Source organism: Coffea eugenioides, chromosome 11 (assembly GCF_003713205.1).
Source record: "Coffea eugenioides isolate CCC68of chromosome 11, Ceug_1.0, whole genome shotgun sequence".
Classification (NCBI taxonomy): domain Eukaryota; kingdom Viridiplantae; phylum Streptophyta; class Magnoliopsida; order Gentianales; family Rubiaceae; genus Coffea; species Coffea eugenioides.
This window is the reverse complement of record NC_040045.1, coordinates 7,043,920-7,068,969: the sequence shown is the minus strand read 5'-3', so window position 1 is coordinate 7,068,969 and position 25,050 is coordinate 7,043,920. Positions and strand designations below refer to the sequence as shown.

The following is a 25,050-nucleotide window of genomic DNA, read 5'->3' as shown; positions in this document are numbered from 1 at the left end:
TCGGAGCGAGTTCAAGTGAAGAGATCACATAGCAATTGCAATGATACACATATAGCCTATGCAACTAGGATCCCATGAAAACAGGAAACACACACACACCAAAAACAAAAATTTATAGAAATGAAGAACTTAGATTCTCAAATATTATTGACTCATCCCTTCATTGCCGATTGAGATATCTGACGTACAAAATCCACAATTGCAGGCAATTCAATCACTACATCTACCCTGAATACTATTTGTTACTTCAGATAATTCTGAAGCTTTTTTACATCCATTCTCAACAGAAGAGCAATGATACACCCTAAACTCACACTTAGGTGAGACCCTCTTAAACAGCAACCTCGCCGTATCCTCATGACTGACTTTAGCACCTTCCCTCTCCACCAGAGCTGCCGCCACAATCCTCTCGTATCCACCTCCTCCCCCAGCTATATACTCTGCCAGTGAGGCTTGAACCGGCCCCAAACTCGGATTATATGCTGTACACTCAATATATGATCCCCTGTACACCTTCCCTTCGGGATCCATCAGGGCCACCTCGGATGGGCACCTGCTATACGGTGCATGTGACTTGTTGGCAGCCTCTAAGGCTTCTATCCTCAGAAGGGCCTCACTTTCTTCCAACTCTCCGTAAAATCCATTGCTTAAATTTTTAAAATTCCCATCAAGTTCGGATTCTTTTGAATAGCCATTGCATAAATTTGCGTGTTTTCGAGAAGTATCAAAAGATAGCCCATTCCTATGGGGTTCGAGGAGGAGGGGAGATTCTTTATCCAATAGATCACAGGGGCCAAATGGGTTGGTTAAGAATTCCGGCAATGGCTTAAAGGGGAGGGGAGATTTTGAAAAGTTTTGATTTGGGTGGTCGGAGGTGTTGTCAAAGTGGCAAATAACAACGTTAGCAATTGTAATTTAGATTGCGTGAGTCGTGCTAAATAGCACTGTCCTAAGAAACTATTTCAGGGTATTGAAATGTTTCCCCAAGATTAAACAAGCTTTTCTCTTGTCGTCTGGCAAGAAGGATTAGAACCAACAAATCTTTTCAAACCAGCAGTAGAAGAAGAAAAGAAAAAGAATAAAGAGATGAGATGGGGTGGAGAAATATTGGAAGTCTAGTGTTCCGTCTGTCATAATGGCCTTGGTAGTGCTTGGTATTTATAGGCTCAAGAAGTGTACGTCAGATGCAGGGAAATTTTAAAACGTGCTTGGGTTTGGAGATAAGATATGATTTTCCACTAACAAAGGAATCTGCTGGAGTCTTGCAAAAAAATTAGGAAACGTGGAAAAAATTGATAGTTACAGAGAAGACTCTCAATCAAGTCTTCTGACGTTGCTAACAGCTAATAGGATATCTATTGACTTTATCCCTTGAAGCTTGCAACGGAAATAAGAAAACTCATGAAACCAATCAGGAGATAACTTTTGAAAGAGTCAAACTTCTAACCAACCAATAATTCGTTTGATGAAAATCTGATTCACTTCACTATGCACATAGAGCAAAGAAAACATGGAAAAAATCTTTTGAAATATTATTTACAACAATCTCCCACCTATTTCAAAAGATTTTTGGATAAGAAATAAGAAAAGAATCTGCTGGATTTGTTTTGGGTTTAATGCAATTAGTTTGGTGTCTTTTAGACTATGAACCAAACTTAGATTAATAAGACATGATTTACAGATTTGTTGGTGAAATGTGAATTTCTATGAACCAACAATTCTTGCTATATAACAGCGGTCTTATCAATCACATTGTACCCCATAATTTGCTGTTCATTGCGGTTTTGCGCCTTTAGGCCATGCGCCTGCCTGGGTTTTCATGAGAGCTCTAAAGATTTGGCCAAAAAATCTTATAGGAGCGGCCCCACTCCACTCTCATATAGGTGAATTTATCAAGTGTATACTGCTATAGATACACCTCCTTAAAGGGATATAAATTCATGAAGAGTTTTAAACTCAACCTCACAACTACTAGCAGTCAAAGCACTTATCTCAGTAGGGAATATAATTTTTAGTGCTTCACAGTCAATATTGACTTGTTATTATCCATATGAACCTACTTCATGGGATCACCAATCACATAGGTTGGGTTACCATCTCTATTGACAATCGTTGGCTTAAGTCCCATTTCTTTTGTAGTTTGAAGAATCAATTTTCTTCCTACAGGTTTAGTCAGAGAATCGGCCAAATTCAACTCTGACTTCACATAATCAATGGAAATAATTCCATCTCTAAGCAGTTGCTTTACGACATCATGTCTCAATCTCATGTGTCGACTTTTACAATTATACGATTTATTTTTAGCAATAGCAATAGCCGTTTGACAATCACAGTGTATAGGCACAGGAGGCGACATATCTTTAATTGGTGGAATATTGGTTAAGAAATTTCTTAACCAATCTGCCTCAGAACCAATCAACTCCAGAGCTATGAACTCCGATTCCATAGTTGACCGAGCAATAATTGTCTGTCTAGCTGACTTCCATGCTACTGCACCACCACCAAGGGTGAACACATATCCACTAGTGGAATCAAAGATCCAATTAGCATCACTGTAACCCTCTAATACAGTGGGAAATCCACTATACAGGATACCAGAATTCATGGTACCTCTCAAATATTTCATTAGTCTGACTAATGCAAACCAATGCTCACGATTGGGATTGTGAGTATATCTACTCAGTCTACATACAGCATAAGCTATATCCGGTCTAGTGAAATTCATCAGATGCATCAGACTCCCAATAATTTGAGCATATTTAGACTGAGCAATTGGGTCACCATTATTTTTCTTTAATTGAGTGTTAGCGTCATAAGGAGTACTCACAGGTGTCACATCATAATTTTTAAACTTCCTAAGAAGTCTCTCTGTATAATGTTCTTGTGACAACATTATACCATCACCTCTCCTTATGATTTTAACACCCAATATCATTTTGGCTTCACCCAAATCTTTCATATCAAAATTAGAAGACAAAAAATATTTAGTACTATTTACAATACTTAGACCGGTACCAAATATAAGCATGTCATCTATGTACAAACTAATTATCACATATTGATCATTCATAACTTTGACATATACACATTTATCCACTTCTACAGATGAGAATCCATCTTTCATCAATACTTGATCAAATTTCTCATGCCACTGTTTAGGAGCTTGTTTTAGGCCATAAAGAGATTTAATTAGTTTACAAACCTTATTTTCTTATCCAGATACAATACATCCCTCAGGTTGAAACATATAAATTTCTTCTTCTAAATCACCATTTAAAAAGGCTGTTTTGACATCCATTTGATGAATAATAAATTTATGGATAGAAGCTAAAGCAAATAAAACTCGAATAGACGCAATTCTTGTTACTGGTGCAAATGTATCAAAATAGTCAATATTTTATTTTTGAGAAAATCCTTTTGCTACTAAACGAGCTTTGTACTTTTCTATAGAGCCATCAGAGTTATATTTTCTTTTAAAAATCCATTTGCAACCAATTGGTTTTGCACCAGGAGGTAAGTCCACCAAACTCCAAGTTTTATTTGACAAGATAGAATCAATTTCAGATTTAATTGCTTCTTTCCAAAATTTACAATCAGGGGAAGAAATAGCATCGGAGTATGTCAAAGGATCATTATCATCAAGAAAAGTTTGAAAATCATTTCCATAAGAAAATTCTTTTCTTGGCCTTTTACTCCTTCTTAATTCCTCATTCGGAATTATTTCTCTATTTATTTCAACAGGTGCATGAGAAATTTTACTAGACAATGGAAAAATATGTTCAAAGAATTCAGCATTCTTTGTCTCAATAATTGTATTACAATCAAGCACATCACTTTTTAAAATAAGAAATATATATGCAGCACTATGTTTAGCATATCTAATAAACATACAATCAGAAGTTTTAGAACCTAATTTTCTTTTCTTAGGTTCAGGCAACAATACTTTAGCAAGACATCCCTATACTTTTAAATATTTCAAATTTGGTTTATAACTTTTCCATAACTCATAAGGAGTTTTGCCAGTTTTCTTATGAGGTATCCTATTTTGTAAGTGACATGCAGATAAAATAGCTTCTCCCCATAAATTATCAGGAGCATGAGAGCTAACTAATATAGAATTCATCATTTCTTTTAATGTTCTATTTTTCCTTTCAGCTACCCTATTAGATTCTGGTGAGTATGGTGGTGTTATTTCATGTATAATGCCTTCACGTTCACAGAAATTATCTAAGGCTAAATATTCACCTCCTCTATCCGATCTAATTCTTTTTATCCTTTTATTAAGTTGATTTTCTACTTCAGTCTTGTAAGATAAAAAGGCATTATGAGTATCATCTTTATTTCTAAGTAGATAAAGCTTAGTGTATCTAGAGTAATCATCTATAAAGGTAACATAATATTTTTTCCCACATCTAGTCATAGTTTGTTTTAAGTCACCTAAATCTGTATGAATTAAACTTAACAGTTCAATTTCTCTTTGGACAGATACACAACTTCTCTTTTTTAATTTTGTTTCTGCACATATCTCACATTTATCCATTTTATCATTAACACCAGAAATCAGGCCACAAGATTGCAGTTTATTTATATAACTCATATTAACATGTCCTAATCTTGCATGCCATAAAGAAATTGAATCAATAATATAAGCAGAAGAAGAAGCATTCTCATTAATCACATTGGAAATGTTAAATACAAAGAGTCCCTGATTACAATAGCCCTTCCCCACAAATACATTATTTTTTGTCATTATAATCTTTCTAGATTCAAATGACACTTTCACTCCGACTTTTCCTAGCAATGCTACGGAAACCAGATTTGCTCGAATGTTGGGCACATGCAGTACATCATTGAGAGCCAAAGTTTTTCCTGAAGTGAGTTTCAAGAATACTTTGCCCTTACCCAGAACATTAGCAGTTCGTGAGTCACCAAGGTAGACTACTTCCTCATTATCCCCTATAGGAGTATAGGAGGAAAATGCTTCTCGATTTGCACATATGTGCCGAGTAGCCCCAGAGTCTACCACCCACTCTTTGACATTGGCTGCAATGTTCACTTGAGAGATAACAGCAGCAATTATATCATTTCCTTCGGTTAAGTGCACCTTAGGAGGATTACCATTTGCTTTGTCACCTTTATTAAGTCTGCATTGGACTGCATAATGTCCTAGTTTTCCACAATAAAAGCAATTGCCTTTCTTCTTCTTAAAGTTGGGATTGTTAGGCTTGAAATTAAATTTTTTGGGCTGTAATTCTGGGATTTATTGGCGTACCTTTTATTATTGCTTTGCACCAGATTGGCTTTGTAAGCCATCTCCTTTGCCTTGGTAGCTCTCAACTCCCTTTTGCTTGAATCCTCAATGAGGATGTGCTTCACGAGCTCATCCATGGTATAATTTTTCTCCTTGTGTTTCAAGTTGTTTTTATAGTCGGCCCATGATTCCGGTAGCTTTTCAATCAGCATGCCTGCAGCGAATTTCTCAGGTAGATTGATGTCTTCATTTTTCAAGTCCTCTAGCAGCATTTGATACTTGGTGATTTGAATTTTCATCTTCTTGTCATCAGTCATTTGCCATTGGTTGTATTTTCCTGCGACGAATTTTTGTTTGGTTGCATCTTCGGCAGTAAACTTTGTTACCAAGGCTTCCCAAATTGCCTTGGCTTCTTTGCTGCTACAGTAGACATCAAATAATTCATTAGAGAGTGTTTGAAAGATAGTGTGTCGGCATACCTTATTGGCGTATTGCTATGATTCTTGAGTCTTGGCATCCGCAGTTGCAGAAGGTTGAGATTCAGTGAGCGCATAAGCTACTCCATGGATGTCAAGTAGAGAGTGCACACGTTCTTGCCATCTTTTAAAATTTTCATTGGCGAAAATTTCGATTTTGGATACATCTGGAAAGGGCTTGGCAAATGGTAGTGCCACTGCAATAGTTGCTGATGAAGGCTGTGGGGCGCTAACATTGTCAGATGCCATAGTTTCTTAGATTGTTGGCAAAGTGGCAAATAACAACGTTAGCAATTATAATTTAGATTGCTTGAGTCGTGCTAAATAGCACTGTTCTAAGAAACTATTTCAGGGTATTGAAATGTTTCTCCAGGATTAAACAAGCCTTCCTCTTGTCGTCTGACAAGAAGGATTAGAACCAGCAAATCCTTTTAAAACCAGCAGTAGAAGAAGAAAAGAAAAAGAATAAAGAGATGAGATGGGGTGGAGAAATATTGGAAGTCAAGTGTTCCGTGGTCACGATGGCCTTGGTAGTGCTTGGTATTTATAGGCTTGAGAAGTGTACGTCAGATGCAGGGAAATTTTAAAACGTGCTTGGGTTTGGAGATAAGATATGATTTTCCACTAACAAAGGAATCTGCTGGAGTCTTGTAAAAAATTAGGAAACGTGGAAAAAGTTGATAGCTACAGAGAAGACTCTCAATCAAGTCTTCTGACGTTGCTAACAGCTAATAGGATATCTATTGGCTTTATCCCTTGAAGCTTGCAACGGAAATAAGAAAACTCATGAAAGCAATCGGGAGATAACTTTTGAAAGAGTCAAACTTCTAACCAACCAATAATTCGTTTGATGAAAATCTGATTCACTTTACTATGCACATAGAACAAAGAAAACGTGGAAAAAATCTTTTGAAATATTATTTACAACAGGAGGTGATGAGGATTTGGAGAGAGGAAGAATCCCGGAGTTCTTGGAAGAACTGGCGGCAGAGACGGCGAGAGCAATGAGGCGAGGGCAGCCATGGACGGCGAGGTTGTTGCAGAGGAACTGCTCTACGTGGACAAATTGATTTAAGGGGAGACTAGGGAACTTGAGATTGACGCCTATAAAAACGCGGCTCCGACGGAGAATTTGGAGATGGGAGGACGAGCAAGGGACTGGGCTGGTTGAACCAAGGTAGGGAGAAGATGGAGGAGTTGTTCCCTTTTTGCTTAGAAGATGCAGACAAAAATGCCCTTTGAAGAAGCACACTAGCATTCGTGTGAATTGGCCTTCCGGTTGCAAAATCGGAGAAATTGGCTAAAAGGGTCACGGGTGTCCAATTTTACAAGTTCAAGGGTTTAAAGTCAACAAAAAATAGATGAGGGGCTTATTTTTACGTAGACAAAGAGTTCAAGGGCCAATTGGATAATTTGCCCATATATATATGTGTGTGTGTGTGTACTTGGTTGAATTAATGTTTCAACATATGGTTGAAAATAGATTCTTAGTACAGAAATAGTATTTAGTTTGTTTATATAAAAGACTTCTTACTAGGTCTTAGAGAATATATTGGAAATGCAAATATAAGATCTTCAAATGGACATGTACTAAAGATATCCCCTCATCTTTTAAGGTGTGAGGTTTATTTTGATTGTTCTTTTGCAGTTGCGAGAACTCAAAAATTTTATTTATATATATTTATTCAAGTGTTTAAATCATTTAATTATTTCTTTAACTATTTATTCACATGTTTAGTTTCTTATCTTTTCTCAACTTATTCGTTTTAAATCATTTTTTATTTTTCCTTCTTTTTTTTCTATTAGTAATTGCTTAGTAATTTAATCACTAGTTGGAATAGTAAAAATCTTTTACGCGCATATTTTAGCGTAGTTACATTAAATTCTACTGAGATGTACTAGTGCGACCAACTAGCAAAACATGATCATAACCATGAGAGTGTAATAAGATTTGAACCTTGAAGGAGATTGACAAGACTTGAGAGTTGAACCCTATTCTCTCGCTATTCATAGTTGACTTTGATTTGCTTGTAACACCAAACAAACTCTCCCTTTCTCTCATCACTCTCTCTCTCTTTTTCCACTCCCCTTGCCCTAACCTTGAGAGGTAGAGAAAGAGAGAGTTGGCTGCAATTTCTTCCACCATTTTTTCTTTGATCAAACCCTTAGATAATCACTAAGATTTCTCCTTCATCTCCTCTTCATTTTCCCTTGCTTGTTGGCCGGTTCCTTGGGGCAAAAGAGGAGGAAGAAAAAGCTTTGCATCTTGTCAATCAACTTTTGTTCCAAGTAAGATTTTCATCCTAACATCATTCCCCTTGTGGAGTTGAGAGGTTGGTTTTGACGTGTAGTTTGTCTTGTAATATTTTTTTTTTCGTTGGAAGTTTGGAGGAAATGGTTGTTATATATATTGCTAAAGATGCCTTGAGTTATAGTTGAAAAATTGCTTTAATTACTTGTTTAGATGTTGATTCATGTATGTGAGGCTGACTGGAGCAAAACAGTTTGAGTTTTAAATGGTGAAATTGTAGTTTGCTTCAAGATATGTTAGTTGTTGAACTTTCGGAGTAGTCACTGCACAGACTTAGGGAAACTGTCGTACCTTGGTGTAGAAAAATCCAAATTGAGTTTCGCTTATTGTATTTGAAACTAGATTCAGAGTGCTTTCTACCGTGAAAATTTCAAAATTTTTCTCAATTACTATGAATATCTATGATTTTTCAAAATTGACTGAATTTTCACACCTGCTCTATTTTTCTACCTGATGAAGCAGCAATTTGAGACTAGAATTTGACTAATTTGTGGACAGAATCTTACAAATGTGTATTATGGGAAATTGTAGTTCTTTGAGTCTATTTTCCAATGGTATAAAGTTTATAAATTTTGGACTTAAGAAGCTTGCGATACGATGTTTCAAACAGTGTCGCGCAAAATTGGAGAAAATTCTGTTTTCTAAAGTTGTTCTTGCTTCCATTTCTTTAAGTTGGAGTTGTTAAACCATTGTGAGTTTGATTTTATAATTGGAATTGAGGTTTTCTCACAGCTTTATGCCTTTGAGTTGAATAGTGATTGTTGATTGTTCGAAACCAAGTTTCCCTACTAGCCCTTAGTCATTATTCGAATAGCACATGGCATGAAATCCTTATTTGATGATGCTAAAGGTTTAGTATAAGATGGTAGGACTTATAAAGAAGAATTTTAACTATAACTTAGTACTTGGATAGTGAATTTGTGACTTTTAGACCACTATGCCTTGTTAACCCCTAGATCACTACTTATACATGGATTTTCACTTAAAACTAGGATGTTTAAAAGAACAAGTGACTTTTCTTCCCGAGTCGCTTGTTGAACGTTTTGATAAGAGTAAACATTATTATATCATCTTACTATATTCATGCCTTATTTGAAACCTTATTTTTTTTCCGTTTAAATTTGTATTTTTAATTTTAGCGTCAAAAGTTTTCCCTTATGGTTTAAACAAGAATAGGTGATACTTTTGACTAAAAGTTTGCACTTGGGGGGAGGGAGGGTTTATTCAAATGTTTTAAACGGTGAATTTCTTTAGTTCACTTATCCTATGTATTTGATCACAGGTTTCGAAAGCAAACCCGCAGACCCTTTCACTGAGAAAAGTTAACTTTTCTCCACACGGTAAGTGTTCTAAGTGCATGTTGCACTTCATACTTGTTCAACATGCGTGTATCCTATAAAATTGCCTGTTATTGAACTGTTTGATATTTGACTTAGGTGAGCATGTACTTTAACTTGCTCAACCCTTTTCATACTTGTACTTGTCCTGTTAGTCGTTTGGGTTGTTGTCCGATCGACTCTTTATTGTGAGTTGTTATTCTATGACTATTTGATTGGTTGGTTGGACTGTTATCCCACCAACACAACTGCATGTTGGGAATTCCAAAACCCTGTTAGCTAGTTAATTGAGTCGAGTTGGTAAGGGTCTGGTCGATTGATAACGAACCTTGGGTCTACTATTTTGTCGAGTGGAGTGATATCTTTTCAACTAATTGGTATGCTCGAGTATTACCACCACTGTTTATTGTGGCGTGCGGGAATTGAAGTAAAACGGTGTTCTACGGTTATTAGTTTGATAAACGTTGACGGAGTGTCAACCACCTGCGAGATATCCGAGCTACATGGATCTGGCTTTTGGAAGCCCTTGTATTATTGAATTGGATTATTACTTCTCAACTTGCGCTCCAAGTATTTGTCTTATTCTTTCTTGAATTAGTGTTGAATTAAATGTTCTTGTTGGTTTGACTGCATGATTTTTTTAGAACCTCATTGGGTGAAAACTCACTGTATGTTTGTTTTCCTTAACAGGGGAAAAAGTGTTAGCACCTTGAGAGAAGTGAGCGTGCCAGTACTTGGTATATTTTGTATTTCATACTTTTGAACTGTAAGCTGAACCTTGAATTATGTATTAAGACATTTTGGAGATGATCGCTTCAACTTGTAATAGTTAGTATTTATTGGTGATCTTGAATGATTTACTCATACTTCTTGTCTTGAGGTGTTAGTGAGTCCTGCCGAGAGTTCGGCAGGCGGCCTGCCGACGCCTCTAGTTCACCTTAGGGGAAAGTGGAGTCGTCACAGCAGTTGTTAGAGGGTACATTGAAAATAGAAGAATGAGCTACTGTGGGTGATGTTTGAGTAAGGAAGTGTTTAATCTGCTGAGTTTAACGTTGTAAAGAAAATGTCCACATGAAGAATGGGATAAAACAGCAATAAACAAAGTTCTCATGCTAAATGTTGAAGAAAGAAACACGGTCCAATGAAGATGCCTTCTCAGATACAGCTAAGTTCATTCATTTTCCATGATAGAATACACATAAAAACTGTTATATATACCATAAGAATTGCTTTTCCACACCATACTTATCAAAGATTTAGGACAGTGCAGGTGGAACTTGATTGAGGAACAGAGACCAATATCTCTTCAAATTGCATCTGGTGCTCAGCTACAGAAACATTGCAATCATCTGCAAACTGCCTTCTGCAGATTGTAACCGTTATTGTGTTGTTTTCAGTTGTCGAAGTAATCGAAGGTGTCTTGTCAACATGTATGAAGTGAACGGCAAATCTTGGAACTTTCTAATGTTACGTCAGGCAAAGTCAAGATTGTTGCAAAATATAGATGTTCATAAGGGAAAAAAATACAATTTGAACTTACAGAGTTATGTCGATTGTGTTTCTTAACAACTTGATAGAAGCATATGCCTTCAGTTAAACTTTGCACAAAATCTGCTTTCGTTGATGATTATACCCATCATTGTATTATTCTCAAATTCCTGTTCACTGGAAAGTAGATTATATATGTCTGAGGTAAATAGGTTTAAAAAAAAGAAATGAATTAGTAAAACCAAATACAGCAAGTCTAACTTTCTGAGTCAAGGATGGTTGTAGATGTAGAACATTAGGTAATGGATTTGTCCATGGCATGTATCCTTGTTTCTTATCCTCTGAGAAGTGGATTAAATCAAAAAAATCAAACTTCCAGAATGATAGAGCAAGAAAAGATAATTTTCTTTTAGGATGTTGCTACGACAAATCTCTTGTCATCCTTCCCCAAACCATTGTCAGTCAAGTTTGATTGACTACACAGGTGTTTAATTGGAATGACTCAAAATTGAGTAGGTAACATCTGCAGTTTACACCAAAATGTAAGTATGCTGACAGCTGAAATAACATGCTCATTTCTAATAATGGTAATGAATTTCTGCGGAATCAAAGTAATTATTTTGTTCTACTAAATCTAAATAAGAACCAGCAAGCTTTGAAATTGATATTTCTTGCTGACCAACTGGATTATCCAACACTTTCAATGGCCTCCATTTTTCTCAGCTAAAACTGAAGATTCAGTGCCTACTTATGTATCTGTGTAGGAGCAACTTCTTCATCTTGTATAAATGGAAGAACTTCGAAATATGTAAGATTGAATTGGTTAGTTGTGGCAGTGTTTAGTAGATAGCGTGATGATATTAAGTGCTTCAATTAATATTTGCAGGTGCACTGTTGGTTATAGAGAAAGCAAGTCTAGAGACTTTAAAACTAATCTGCTATTTAATAGCAAGATCTGTAGTATACTTGGTCATTGGAAAAGAAGTATTTGGTAATCACAAATGTATATGTCAATGTTCCCTTCATTTCTAGAAATTCTACCTAAGGTAGAATATTGATCAAGACTGTTATTACTGCACTAAACTTGTGTTAACAAAAGATTGAGTTTGTGTTGAGACATAAGAAGGTAGATAGTGTGGTGAATGCAAAAATAGGGGTAAGTTATGGTTCCATGTGCAGTGCTAAACAACGCATAATGAGATGGAAGGTCTATTTCATCTTTGATAGAGAACAATACTTAGAAAGCATAACGAGTCCACACACCTATCCTGATGCTCACAGCTCCTCAAAAGTATCGTGTAGTTAAATACAAACCATGATATTGTCCAAAATCAGTGGCTAAATTAGTCTAGATAAATACACTGGTGAGCATTCACTAAGAGGCAATGAAAAACAAAAGTTTTAGTCATGACCCTTGCTGCAACTGTTTTAACTCTACCTAGCTTATCTTGCAAGATGCTTTCCTACGCGTCATTAGATTGATTGAATTTCTCAACGAGAGAACCTTTAGCTGGTTGAAGAAAAGGTTTCATATCCTGTCCTCAACATGGGGGAGTTTTCATCAGAAACCTCTTGATAGTACTGCCTCACATTCCATCTGCTAGAGGAGTTTTTTTATTTTAGCTCTTGGTGCAGCCTTTCCAATGGAAGTTCCATATATTCTGCACAATGGAAGGAAAAAAAGGTCAGGCTTGATACGTGCTAAGAACACTGCCTTCACCCAGACAATTTGAAAGATAGATAAATAAATAAACTCACCCTGTTTATTTAATGGTATTAGAAAATTCGTTGACGGGAAGAAATCCATCATCTTTTGCCCTGCTGTGATATTTATTATATTAATAATCCTTTGATCTGCCTAGAAAGAAATTTTTGGATTGTACTTGTTATTTGTCCTGTGACTGACAATCTCTACAAGTAGATTAGAACTTCTCATTGCCTTGCGAAGAGGCAATATTAATAGCGGACAAGCAAGCCAACTTATAAAGTTTTGAAAACTTAAACTGTTAGAAATATGTAATAACCCAACCAGTTCTGTTCTTCATTGATCTTGCTTCCTGCACAGGTGGATCAACAAGAATAGCTGAGTTAAACCAAGTTGTTAGAGCAACTCCTACAAGTAAACCGGAAATGTCATTATATATATATATATATATATACTGTTTATGCAGAAAGCATGTATAGCAACTAAGCTATCAAGGTATTCAAGTTGTAGCTATTCCAGTTGCCATTGTAATTTAAAACCTTCAACCTCTTCCCAATGATAACAGGATAGTTTTGAAGTTCTGCTACGATCTTTGCAACTTCATTTTCAGTGAAGGCATCCCATATTGATAACATGATTTTCCGTATATTGCTGAATAAAATTGTAGAATTATACATCTCATTCTTCATTGACGATTACAAATTTTTGGACATATGAATCTTTTGATTACCGGTTGATGAGTTCCTTCTCCAATGCAGGAACGATGATCCCCCAAAACATTTGATAATTAATAACAGACACAGTGTGAATATAATATATGGAGAAGTGTAAAGCAAATGTGTGTAATAATAAAAATGCTTACCAACATATTCATTTTTTAATCCATCTATTGTGTGTAGATATTGAATTTTGCCTCTTATTTGAACCTACATTATTTATTCATTTATTTATTTAGAAACCGAATTTTGAACCTACAGATTTATCTTTTTAATCCATATATTGTCTGTAGACACCAAATTTTGACTCCAATTTATAATTTTTGCTTGAACCTATATTATTTATTCATTTATTTATTTAGATTGCTTTTCTTTGAAGTTAAGGTTGGAATTTTATTTTCTTTAAAAAAAAAAGAGAAGAAAAAGAAATTTAGGAAAACAAAAACCCATTTAAACCCAATTCCAATAACCCAAAAACTAACACCACCAAAGGCTCTTCCTAAAAACCCAAAGGAAAGAAGCAAATAACTCTAAGCAGAAAAACAAAGACCCAAATCTTGGCCCAAGAGCAAAAAAGCCCAACGGAGCTCACCAAGTGGCACCGCTCCATTGGCTGCCACATTTCTCAGTAATGTCCCAATCTCATATCGGGGGCGCGTACGGTACGATCCACATGCCCTTATCTTCCTCTTCTAGCCACGTAAGAATTATAGAACTTCAGGCCAGTTGCAACTTTATTTTTTGACTCTTTAGAGCCCTTTTTCCTTCTTGTTTCCTCATTGGACAATCGTACAATTTCTTTCAACTCATTTTTGGTACAAAATGTTAACAAGATATTTAATCAAAAGATCCAACAAAAAGTGCAATTCATTAAAGAAAACTCACTAAAGTGACGAAATAAGTTGTAAACTAACACACCAAACATAAAAAGAGGATTAATGAGTCAAGGAAAAATTCAATGATAAAGGCAACAATGATATTTAGGGACTAAAATAAGAAAAATCAAAGTTTTTAAGGCCAAAGTATAATTTTTCTAAATCTAAGAGACCTAAGTGCAAATTCTTAAATGTTAGTTTTACTACCCTTTTGTTCATAAATTACTGAAATTTAACCTACCTTAATTATCCAAAGTGATTATCAAACAAACGAACCAAGGACTATTCACACTAATTTTTCAAGGTTGTGAAGTTAAAATCCTAAACTTAATAAATTCACTTAATCCACAATTATACTTGAAAAATTAAAAGACAATCATAAACATGATGAGGAAAAGTCAAGAAATCAAAAGGAAGAATTTATCATTTTCTCAAATTTTAGACATCAACACAATTATTTAAAACATTAGGGGTCAAATTGTAAATATTTCTTAGGTGCTTAGATGAAAAATCAGGACCAGTTTATCCTATAACAATACAAATATATTTTTAGAAAATTAGAAAGTGCCTAAAATACGCAAGATTTCTAAAACTACAAATTAAAAGAAAAATGAAGAAAACATAAAACAAAAGCTTTGGTCCATGTTTCCTTAACCCAACTTTTAACATAAACAAATCTGGGCATTTGGGTCCTAAATAATTCTATTAGACCCATTTCCAGCCACTACGGCCTTGTAGAGGCTTTCAAAGGGAACTTTTTATATAAAAAAGGTCTAGACAACATCCAAAACATGACCAAAGCATCCAATTCAACTCGAATCTCATATTTTTTTTTATGAAAAAAATAACCAAAGCACGAGAACATAAAAAGAGACTTCAACCTCATGTTTCCTCCTCAAAACTCAACAAAAATCAAAGAAAAACATATGGTTAGATTCCTCAAATGATAAGTAGCAAAGCGTACTAAAATTTCTGGGCTCAAAACAATCACATTAAAATTTGCCGTTATCGACGCATGAAAGCTTCAAAGGAAATGGGTCTCTTATTTTATTTCAAGAACTTGACACTTCTTGATTCTAACATGCTCTCTAACCCAAAATGGAACGTAAACTACCATAGAATTTTATCAATAACATACATTTAAGCAAACATAAATCCAAATCCAAAAATTGAGACAAACCAAGATAAGAATGAAATGACATTCTAATCTTTGGGAATGAAAGAGCGTTTAATATGATTACCCGTGATGTTTGATGAGGACTTAGACAAGAGATTCTTAGAGGCAAAATAATGCAAGGAATCAACGGACCCAAGAAGGTTGCCGAAAACGATGACTGAGGGTTAGTTTTTGGTCATCTTTGAGCCTAATTTTGAGGCCCTTATGGTATTCTTTTCAAGAAGTCACCCACAGAGAAAATGCTCTACCAGAGTCCTAGAAAGTGCAGAAAAACAAACTCTCAAAAAGAACAAAAAATGAAAGAGAAAATTGTCCTCAATGAGGTTGTCTGGTCAGATGTTTTCCTATGGTTTTTTTCTAGAAATTGTTTTTTCTTTTGCTCTCATTTTTTTGGTCCTTTCGCTCCCTTTATTTTGTTTCTGCCGCTACCTCCTTTGATAACTCTCTCTAAAAACCCTAAATCCCTTTTTAGTGGCTATTTACATGAAAGAAACCCTTAGAGACAATAGTTAGAATCAATTCTTAGGAAGGAAGATACAAGATGTGTTTCTTTTGGGTCCTTTAATTGAACACCTTGATAAGGTTTCTTTTGGATAATTTCTTGCTCAACAATTCTTCATCTTGTACATGTCGCGCTCAATTCCAACTTTCCTTTGAAACTTGCCAATTTCATGAGCTTTTGGACTTTATCAAATGCATCATGATCTCGTCTCACGTTTGAGTTCAATCTCATTCTTCAAATCCTACAGAAACAACAAAATTATGAGATTAAAAGGGACAGAATTTCAATTAAAACCCTAGATAGTGCTTAGAACCAATTATAATAAAAATGGACCCTTTACTTCTTGTACCATTACAGAAGTCACTAAAAATATCATCTAATTATCTCACAAAATAGTCACATGTCAACTCCCCACACTTAAATCATTAATTATTTTCAAGCAATAATAACATGTAATCACCAACAATGATTCAAGGGTTGAGACACTACATGTACTTTTTCAAATTCAATTCCTTATAACTAGACAAACAATCAGTATACAATCATTTAGTTCACATCAAATCACTACAAGAAAATTGCGTTTCTGTGACAGGCGAAAGTCGTCACTAAAAATTCAGAAGTCGTCACAAAAAAAGTCAGTGACGACTTTTACTGCTGTCACAGAGCTGTCACTAGTTCTATGTCACAAAAGGGGGTCCATGTGACGACTGTTGAAAGTCGTCACAAACGATTTCGCTTTTGTGATGACTCTTGTCGTCACTCATTGTTGTACATTGTGTGACGACTTTTATTGTCACTAAGCTGGCTAAATTCTTGTCATAGTCAACCCTTGGAGTTGTCACATTATGCTTCCGTTCAGTGACGACTTTTGTTGTCATTGTTTTCCATCCATAAAAAGTGACGACTTTCTGGTGTCACTAGTGAAACTTGTTGGCAGTGACAACTTTTTTATTGTCATTTATTTTTTTGTAAAAAGCAATAATCTAATGTTAATTACGCAACATAGCTGCCAACAATCACAAAACGTTCATTGAGTAGCAAGGAGAAAAAAAAAGCCAACATACGAAAAGAAAGCCAACATTCATTTCCAATAGAAGATCAACCCAAATACATATATATATAAATGTTGCCTCAAATGAGTCATAAACCATGCACCATCCAAAATAAGCCATTCAGTTACAATACTAGTGATTTCCCATCCACAATAGAGAGTAGTAAAGTTCTATACAAAAATATGAGCACGATTCCCATCTAGAACAAAACATGAGCACGATAGGCCTTGTAGTCTTCAAATCAAAAACCATCTTCACAGCAATGACTGGCTTCTTCTTCTTGGGAATCGTGTTAGAACCTACACGTTACCAAAATTGAAGCAATGAGCACTGGTGTTAAAACTGGAACTACACTTCTAGATAGGCACCATATTATAAAAACTAATGTCACTCTAATTTGAAATTATAGCAATCTAAGTAAATTGCTTAACACAAAAATAAAGTGAAATTATAGCAAATAAGACATTGAATGTATATTCTGTGAAATATAGAATAACAATACAAACACAATAAATATCTGCATGTTCACAAATATATATGCAATAACAATAACAATAACAACAATAAAATCCTAAAATCATTGAGAGCCTAGATGATCGTGAACCACACAGTATATCAAGAAAAAAAACACACACACACACGCACAATCACAGGTGCCTCTTTTTCCTTAGCACAAAAAAAAATTCTGATACAGAAAAATTTAGATGAGTTCGACAAAGAAAAAAGTGGAATACATCCCAACATTCAAACACCTTTGCTTTAAAAACACCAAAGTTTTGGTTGCAACATCTAGCACCTCAATGGCTGTAATTAAACATGAACAAGATTTCAAGCACCTAAATCAGCCTCAAGCAACTCAATTGCATTAAACAGGAATCAGATTTGGTGGAACCAGATTTCAAGTGCCATCAAGCAACTAAATTGACATCAAGCAACCCAATTGTATTAAAAATGAATCTCTATTTTGTAGAACCAGAATTCAAGTGCCTCAATTGTAATAACTATGAAGAGCAAACAATTTATTTATACCTGACACAGAAGTTGCTTATTTGTGCAAGTCTTTCAGCTGGTTAGCTAACTCATCATACAGGCTTCTTGTTTCTGTTTGTTGCTGTTGCAAGGTCTTAATCAACTCTTGCTGAGCAGTGAATTGTTGAGTTACTTCTGCAGCTCATTTTTCTGCTTCATCTGCTCTTTTTCGGCTGTCCTCAATCTCATGCCTCCAGCGTTCTACCTCAGCAGCTTGCTTCTTGGTTGCACTACGACCGCGGATGTGTCCAGGTATGTAACCAAGTTCTTGCTCGCATATTTCCTTGCTAGTCATTGAAGTTGTAGCCTGCAATTCCCTCATTTTGTCCTAGGCAAGTAAAAAATATGATCATTATGTAGCTGGAATGGATGTCAATAATTTAAAAATCCATTATCCAAGTGAAACAGCTCACCAAGATCTCTTTTGCTTTGTTATTTACCAGCCCCCCTGACTTCTTTGACTTTCGACTTAACTCAAACATGTCTATCTCTGAAAGCTCGACATCTTCTTTCCTTTTCTGTCCAAATTTTCAATTTTTTCATTTTCAGTCATATGACAAAAAGGATGTACATGTACAAGTGTTGGCTGGGTTTCAGATTACCTTTTCCTCAACAACTCTTGCAAGCGATTTTGTGCCAACAGTAGTGTGGCAGTCATTTTTGGCACGATTTTGCTTGTTACGTTCACTAATTTTCTGCCACAAATTAGTGAAAATTTTAACTGACAAAGATTAGCAAATTTGTGAAGTGAAATCTGAAATTTAATAAAAGGATAGGTTATTTTGACAAGCTAACCTTAAATTCATCATTTTCAAAGTAGCTGACCAGCCACTTCCAATCTTCTTCACTCACACCTTCAGGAACTTGCCTCAATGCTTCTTGCCTTGATTCAAAACTCTGGAAATACTTGTGAAGCCGATATCGATGGTTTCGATATTGTGTGTTTAACTGCCTATTAATAGCAGTTTTTGAGGTGATGTGCTCTGGAAATCGAAAGTCATCCTACAATAACAGTGCAATCTACTTAAAACCAAGCAAATCTATGTGAAAATGACATATTAAATCTAAGGAAGATTTGAGTGCAAAAGTAGTGCAAATCTAAAGCAGTAAAATGTCTCATACTTTCTGGATGAAATTAGAGTATTAACAGGTCAACAAATACCGTAACCGTGCTGTATATGCCTTCTCGGTCACCGGGATTGAGATGGGACCACTTTGGAACATTAAGCCTAGTAACCTTCCTAACAACACAACCCCCTTCTGTGATGAAGTATTGAGAATCCTTCCCAACAATCTGCCGAATACAATCATCAATTTCAATGGTGAGCATCTCATTAGCCTCCCTTTTTTTTGATAATGATAGATTTCGTGTATGTCCTCTTCTTCTTGCTGACAGCAGCATAGCTATTAACAAATATCAGTCCATACATTACTTTGACCACATTAACAAAGTCAGTCATGAAATAGAAACTTGGTTTTTAATTTCAGCCGTGAAAATGAAGTCTAACTTACCATTTTCTTGCTCATTAGAAACTGGAATAGTCTCATTTTCTCCGGATACACGAGACTCAGATGTCTGAGGGTGTATCATCCTACTCTCACTAGCAATTTCTCTAGGTGAAGAAGTTGGAGTGACAGATATTGCATTCTCTGAGGATACACTCTTGGATGCACTTCTTGGTTGATTGCTTCCAACTGAATTAGGTATTGCAGGCTGTTGTGCACCTTGAGCTTTTCTCTGCAGCATTTGGCCTCGCTTTCCTGGTCCAGCCATCTAAAAGTAACAAGAAGTTAGTGTTACAACATAGTATAATTTAGGAATAAAAACTAGTTAGCCGAAGTTAAAGAGATTAAACTTAGTGTCATGTAGTCCTCATCAATTTCACCTATTCCGAATCGATGTCATTATCACTAAGAATCTCCTCTTTGTCTTCCTCATTGTTAGACTCATGTTCATTCACTTCATCATCATCATTAATGAAGTCTTCAAAGGTGCCATTTGAGCTATTTTTTGACTTCTCAGCATGTACAATGGATGAAGGTACAGCCTTTGGTATCTCATTGTCTTCTCTTGAAAGTAATGGTGGATTGTCGAGGTCTATTATAATAGTGAAATCCCCAGTTGCTTCTTCTTGATATATTTCCTCAACAATTGGTTCTTTTTCTAAATCTTCAGGAACATCATACAAGTGCCTTGGACTGAACCTCTCGACGACAAACCAGTTTTTGCCTAGTTTCAAGTCTTCAAGATAAAAGACTTGTTGGACATGTTGAGGGAGGACATATGGTTGGTCTTCATACCATTTTCTAGACGAATTGACACTTGTGATACCCCATTCTTTGTCCACTTGCATCCCAGCACTATCATCGGTCTTCCACCAGTCACACTTGAATACTATAACCTTTTTTTTCCCGAGCCAGTATCTTACTTCAATAATTTGTTGTATCACACCATAAAAATCGATCATTTTGTTACCATGCTCACCTCTAACTACAATACCACTGTTTTGAGTCTTTCTTTGCCTTTCCCGATTTTCCGTGTGAAACCTATACCCATTAACCATGCAACCCGTATACATGCAAACTCGGTTGTCTAGCCCAAATGCTAATGCTCTAAGCTCACCATTGGAAGCCTCGCTGCCATACATAACCTAGTAAGGACAATTTCACCTAAATCAGTAATTTATTGTATTAGAGATAAAAAAAAGTAGGCTGTCCAAATGACACTACAAACATACACGTTGTTTAACCCATTTTGCAAATTCTCTATCGTGCCTTTGGTCCACATTTTCAGCACTCTCTGCCTCCAACTCCATTTTATGCGCACTATAGACAAAAACAATCACCTTGTATAAATTTGCCTTTGAACATATCAAAATATAGAACAAAGGTACAAGCTTTAATTAACATTAAAAGCTTACTTTATATAGTCCTCAAGCTCATCACAATTGTTCAATATAAATGTATGAATTTTTTCCAGCTCTGAGTCAAGGAAATTGCCCCTTTTGGGACCTCCAAATGGACGACCAGGGCATGAAAAAATGGACAATTCACCAGTATTATATCCCCTATCATTGTTTCGTTCAGGCTTGTTGAATATCGTATCGATATTGTCTAGGTACATAGAGCAGAATGTCAAGCATTCTTTATCTATGTACCGCTCAGCAATGCATCCCTCTGGCCGGGCCTTATTCCCAACATAACTTTTCAGCACTGCCATATGTCTTTCTCAAAGGAAAATAAAAGAAATTAGAAGATTGCAGTGGTCTTTAATAAAAAAAAAACTTACAAGGCTATATGTACAACTCTCTACCTCTCAAATGGGAACATCCAACGATATTGAGCTGGACCGCCAAGGATAGCTTCAGCAGGCAAGTGAACCATCAAGTGCATCATTATATCGAAGAAAGCTGGAGGGAACAACCTCTCTAATTTACATAAGATGACTGCAATTTTTTGGCCTAACTCCTCCAGAACCTCTCTATGTAATGTTCTAGCACATAATTTTTTGAAGAATTCACTTAACTCGAATAGCACTTGCCGAACTTCTTTTGTTAAACTTCCACGGATTGCAAGTGGGAGTAGCCTTTGTATAAAAATGTGGAAGTCATGACTTTTCATTCCAGAAATTTGAAACTGGCCATTCTTTATACATCGGCAAATGTTTGAGGCAAACCCATCTGGATATTTGACAGAATTCAAGAACTCACATACTTTTTTTTTCTCCTCCTTGGTTAGGCTGTAACAGGCATGTGGCATGATATAAGAGTCGCCATTTGGAATCAAATGTAGCTCTTTTTTCAAACCCAAATCCTTCAAATCTTGACGACACAACCAGTGGTCTTTGGTTTTGTTTTCAATATCCATAATTGTGGCAATGACAGCCTCTGAGACATTTTTTGACACATGCATTAAATCCAAATTATGCCTAAGAAGGAGGTCTGCCCAATATGGTAACTCAAAGAAACAACTTTTCTTTGTCCAGTTCAAACCACTCTCAGAACGCTTGCGTTTCTTTGCATTGGATTGCGCCTTGGTCTTCCCAAAATTTACCTCCATATTTTGTACCTGATCCAAAATTTCATTTCCAGATAAAGGTGCAACAGGATTCCTAAAGTCCACATTGCCATCGAAAGGTTTTTTTTCTCGCCGCCAAGAATGGTCAATGGGTAAGAAGCGGCGATGACCTGTGTAACACAACTTTTTTCGGTGTGGTAAATGTACGCAAGTTGTCTCAACCATGCAAATAGGACATGCTTGATACCCTTTCGTACTCCATCCGGACAGCATTGCATAAGCTGGAAAATCATTTATAGTCCATAGTAAAGCTGCCCGGAGGTCAAATTTCTTGCCACTATATGCATCATATGTTTCAACACCAAGCCACATTTCATTCAGTTCATCTATTAGAGGCTCCATGTAAACATCAATCTCATTTCCCGGGGATTTAGGCCCAGGAATTAGCATTGATAGGAAAAAGAAAGGATCTCTCATACACTTCCAAGGGGGCAGATTGTATGGCACTAGATAAATAGGCCAGATGCTATAAGCACTACTCATGGTCCCAAAAGGATTGAAACCATCAGTTGCAAGACCTAACCTCACATTTCTAGGATCAACGGCGAAGTCCGGATGCAACCTATCAAAGTGTTTCCATGCTTCACTGTCTGCTGGATGCCGCATGATGTTATCATCATGCACACACTTTTCTTTATGCCATCTCATATCTGAAGCTATTTCTTTGTGGGTATATAATCGTTGCAGCCTAGGCTTCAAAGGAAAGTAACGCAAAACTTTGCGTGGAACTCTTGAACCTGCCATCTTGTAGCGAGGTTCTTTACAATTTAGATTTGGACAAGTGTCAAAATTTTCATTTTCCTTGCGGAAGAGAACACAATCATTGACACAAGCATGGATTTTTTTAGATTTAAAACCTAAGTCTCGAATGAGCTTCTTAGCATCAGCAAAAGACTTGGGAACTGTGGCTTCAGGAGGTAGTGCATGCCTAAAAATTTCCAGCAATGCATTGAAGGACTTTATAGTCCACCCGCTCATTGTTTTCAAATGGAGCAAAGTGACTACAAAGGATAGCTTTGAGTAAAAATGATTCCCTGGATACAGCTCCTTTTTTGCATCTTCTAACAATTTAAGAAAGTTATCTGTGTCACTATGATTCGCATTTAGACTATCATCCGTTGATTCTTCCCTACCAGCCCAATTGTCCCCCCATTGTGCTGTCCCAATGTCGTGCAACATGTCATTTAAATCTTCAGTATCACTATCCTCCTCTCCATCCCCATGTTTAGTACTATCCCCACAATTTTGGTGTCGAAATTGTTCCCCATGGTGTATCCATCTTGTGTAGCTTTTACGAATGCCTTGAGTCAATAAATGATCCTCCACAACTGTTTTAGTTTGGTTACAAAAATTATTGCATTGTGTACATGGGCATGGGATTTTCTGATTTTCAACTTTTTGAGAATATGCAAACTTGAGGAAACTTTTTACTCCGAGTTCATAAGCCTTGTCCTTCCTATTGCTAATCTTCATCCAAGTTTTATCCATGTCCTAGATATAGACACATCAGCCTTTAGTACAAAATACTTTTCTAATATCAAACTAAAGAGAATAATTTGTTAACTAGCCTTTTCAAAAATTAAGGCTACAAGTCATATGAAAAGCAGCCATAAAAGTAATATGAAAATTCATATGAAAAGCCATGAAATCAGTATCATATATCAAGAAAAGTAATATGTAAAATGCAACATTTCAGAAGCCCAAATTGCCTCGGATAATGGCAAGGAAATGAAGCCTTTCGGGGGTAGGACAGAAGCCATTGGATAATGAGCTAACAAAAACAGGGGAAAATTAAAATGTAGGTTCGAAAATGGCAAGGAAATGAAGAACAAAGAACAAACTTCAGTTGAACTTACCTAAGAAATGTATAGCTTTCCCCAATTGCCTTGGATTTGCTGGTGCTAAAGAGCTCGACGCGGTTGCGGGTCAATAGAGGGGAGAAAGGGCTATCGTCAGTGGTGAAGGAAATGCTGAAGAATAAATTATGGTGCTGGATAGCTCGGACTTCAGTGGCTGATGGTGGTGGATAGCGGCGGACTTCAGCGGTTAACGGTGGTGAGCGGCATTTCGACACGGTTGCGGGTCAATGGAGGGGAGAAAGGGTCATCGTCAGTGGTGAAGGAAAGGCTGAAGAATAAAGCTCAAGTTGCTGGGTAGCGGCAAACTTCAGCTGCTGATGGTGGTGGATAGCGGCGGACTTCAGCGGCTAACGGTGGCGAGCGGCATTTCGAATCTACGGGAAGGAAGGGTTAGTTCACCATAGGAAGGAAAGACTGAGAATGAAATTTGTCTAAGTGTTGGAAGAGAGAAGCGGCGAGACTTTTGTTTGTGTGTGAACAACCAAAAACGACGTCGTTTTGTAGAGATTTCAGCCACCCGCCTCGCGCCTCTTTCAGATTTCAGACTGGCGCTCTTTTTTTTTTGGCATCTAAGCACATCTTTGAGATTCCAGGATTCACACCTTTAGCTTCATACATTTTTTTTCTTTTTTTTTTCCCTGGTCAAATTTTTTTTTCAGGTTTCTTTTTTCATACTTAATCTCTTTTTTTTTTCCTTAATCTCATCTATAAATATCAAATAAATTATTTGATATTGGTTTCTTTTTTGTGCATGTATATATATATATATGTGTGCTTGTTTGTGTCTATATACATCTTTTTGGGTTTGGACAACTCAATATACAAATTATTTAAGAAATTACCTTACAATAAAACTTACACAATAAAACATGTTTCAAAAATTTAACATGCATAGAATCGCTTATATACAGTATAGCACTTCTTACTCATGCTTATACTACTCTTTGTCTATTACTTAGTTTTTATAATAAATTAAAAGAAACATGTAATCAAATATTCTGTTAAATGTGTGGCAACTCTCAATCTTATTGCACAACAGATATTTTACTGAATAATTTTAATTTCGTATATACCCATTCCATATGAAAATAATTATTACTTATGATGTATTACACGTTATACTAATCTTTCACAGTGCTAACATTAGACTACAAATTATATTCAATTACACTTTTTCAAATTATTTCAGTTATTG

General features: G+C 36.1%; 1 protein-coding gene and 1 pseudogene across 1 annotated transcript; both read right to left on the bottom strand.

Annotated features, from left to right (window-relative positions):
• Positions 1-210: 210 nt before the first annotated feature.
• Positions 211-13,257, bottom strand: LOC113751897 (annotated as a pseudogene).
• A 7,971-nt stretch (positions 13,258-21,228) lies between these two features.
• Positions 21,229-23,484, bottom strand: LOC113751896. Its single transcript, XM_027296043.1, has one exon. The coding sequence runs from the start codon at positions 23,482-23,484 to the stop codon at positions 21,229-21,231; it is 2,256 nt and encodes a 751-aa protein (XP_027151844.1).
• Between the last annotated feature and the right edge of the window lie 1,566 nt (positions 23,485-25,050).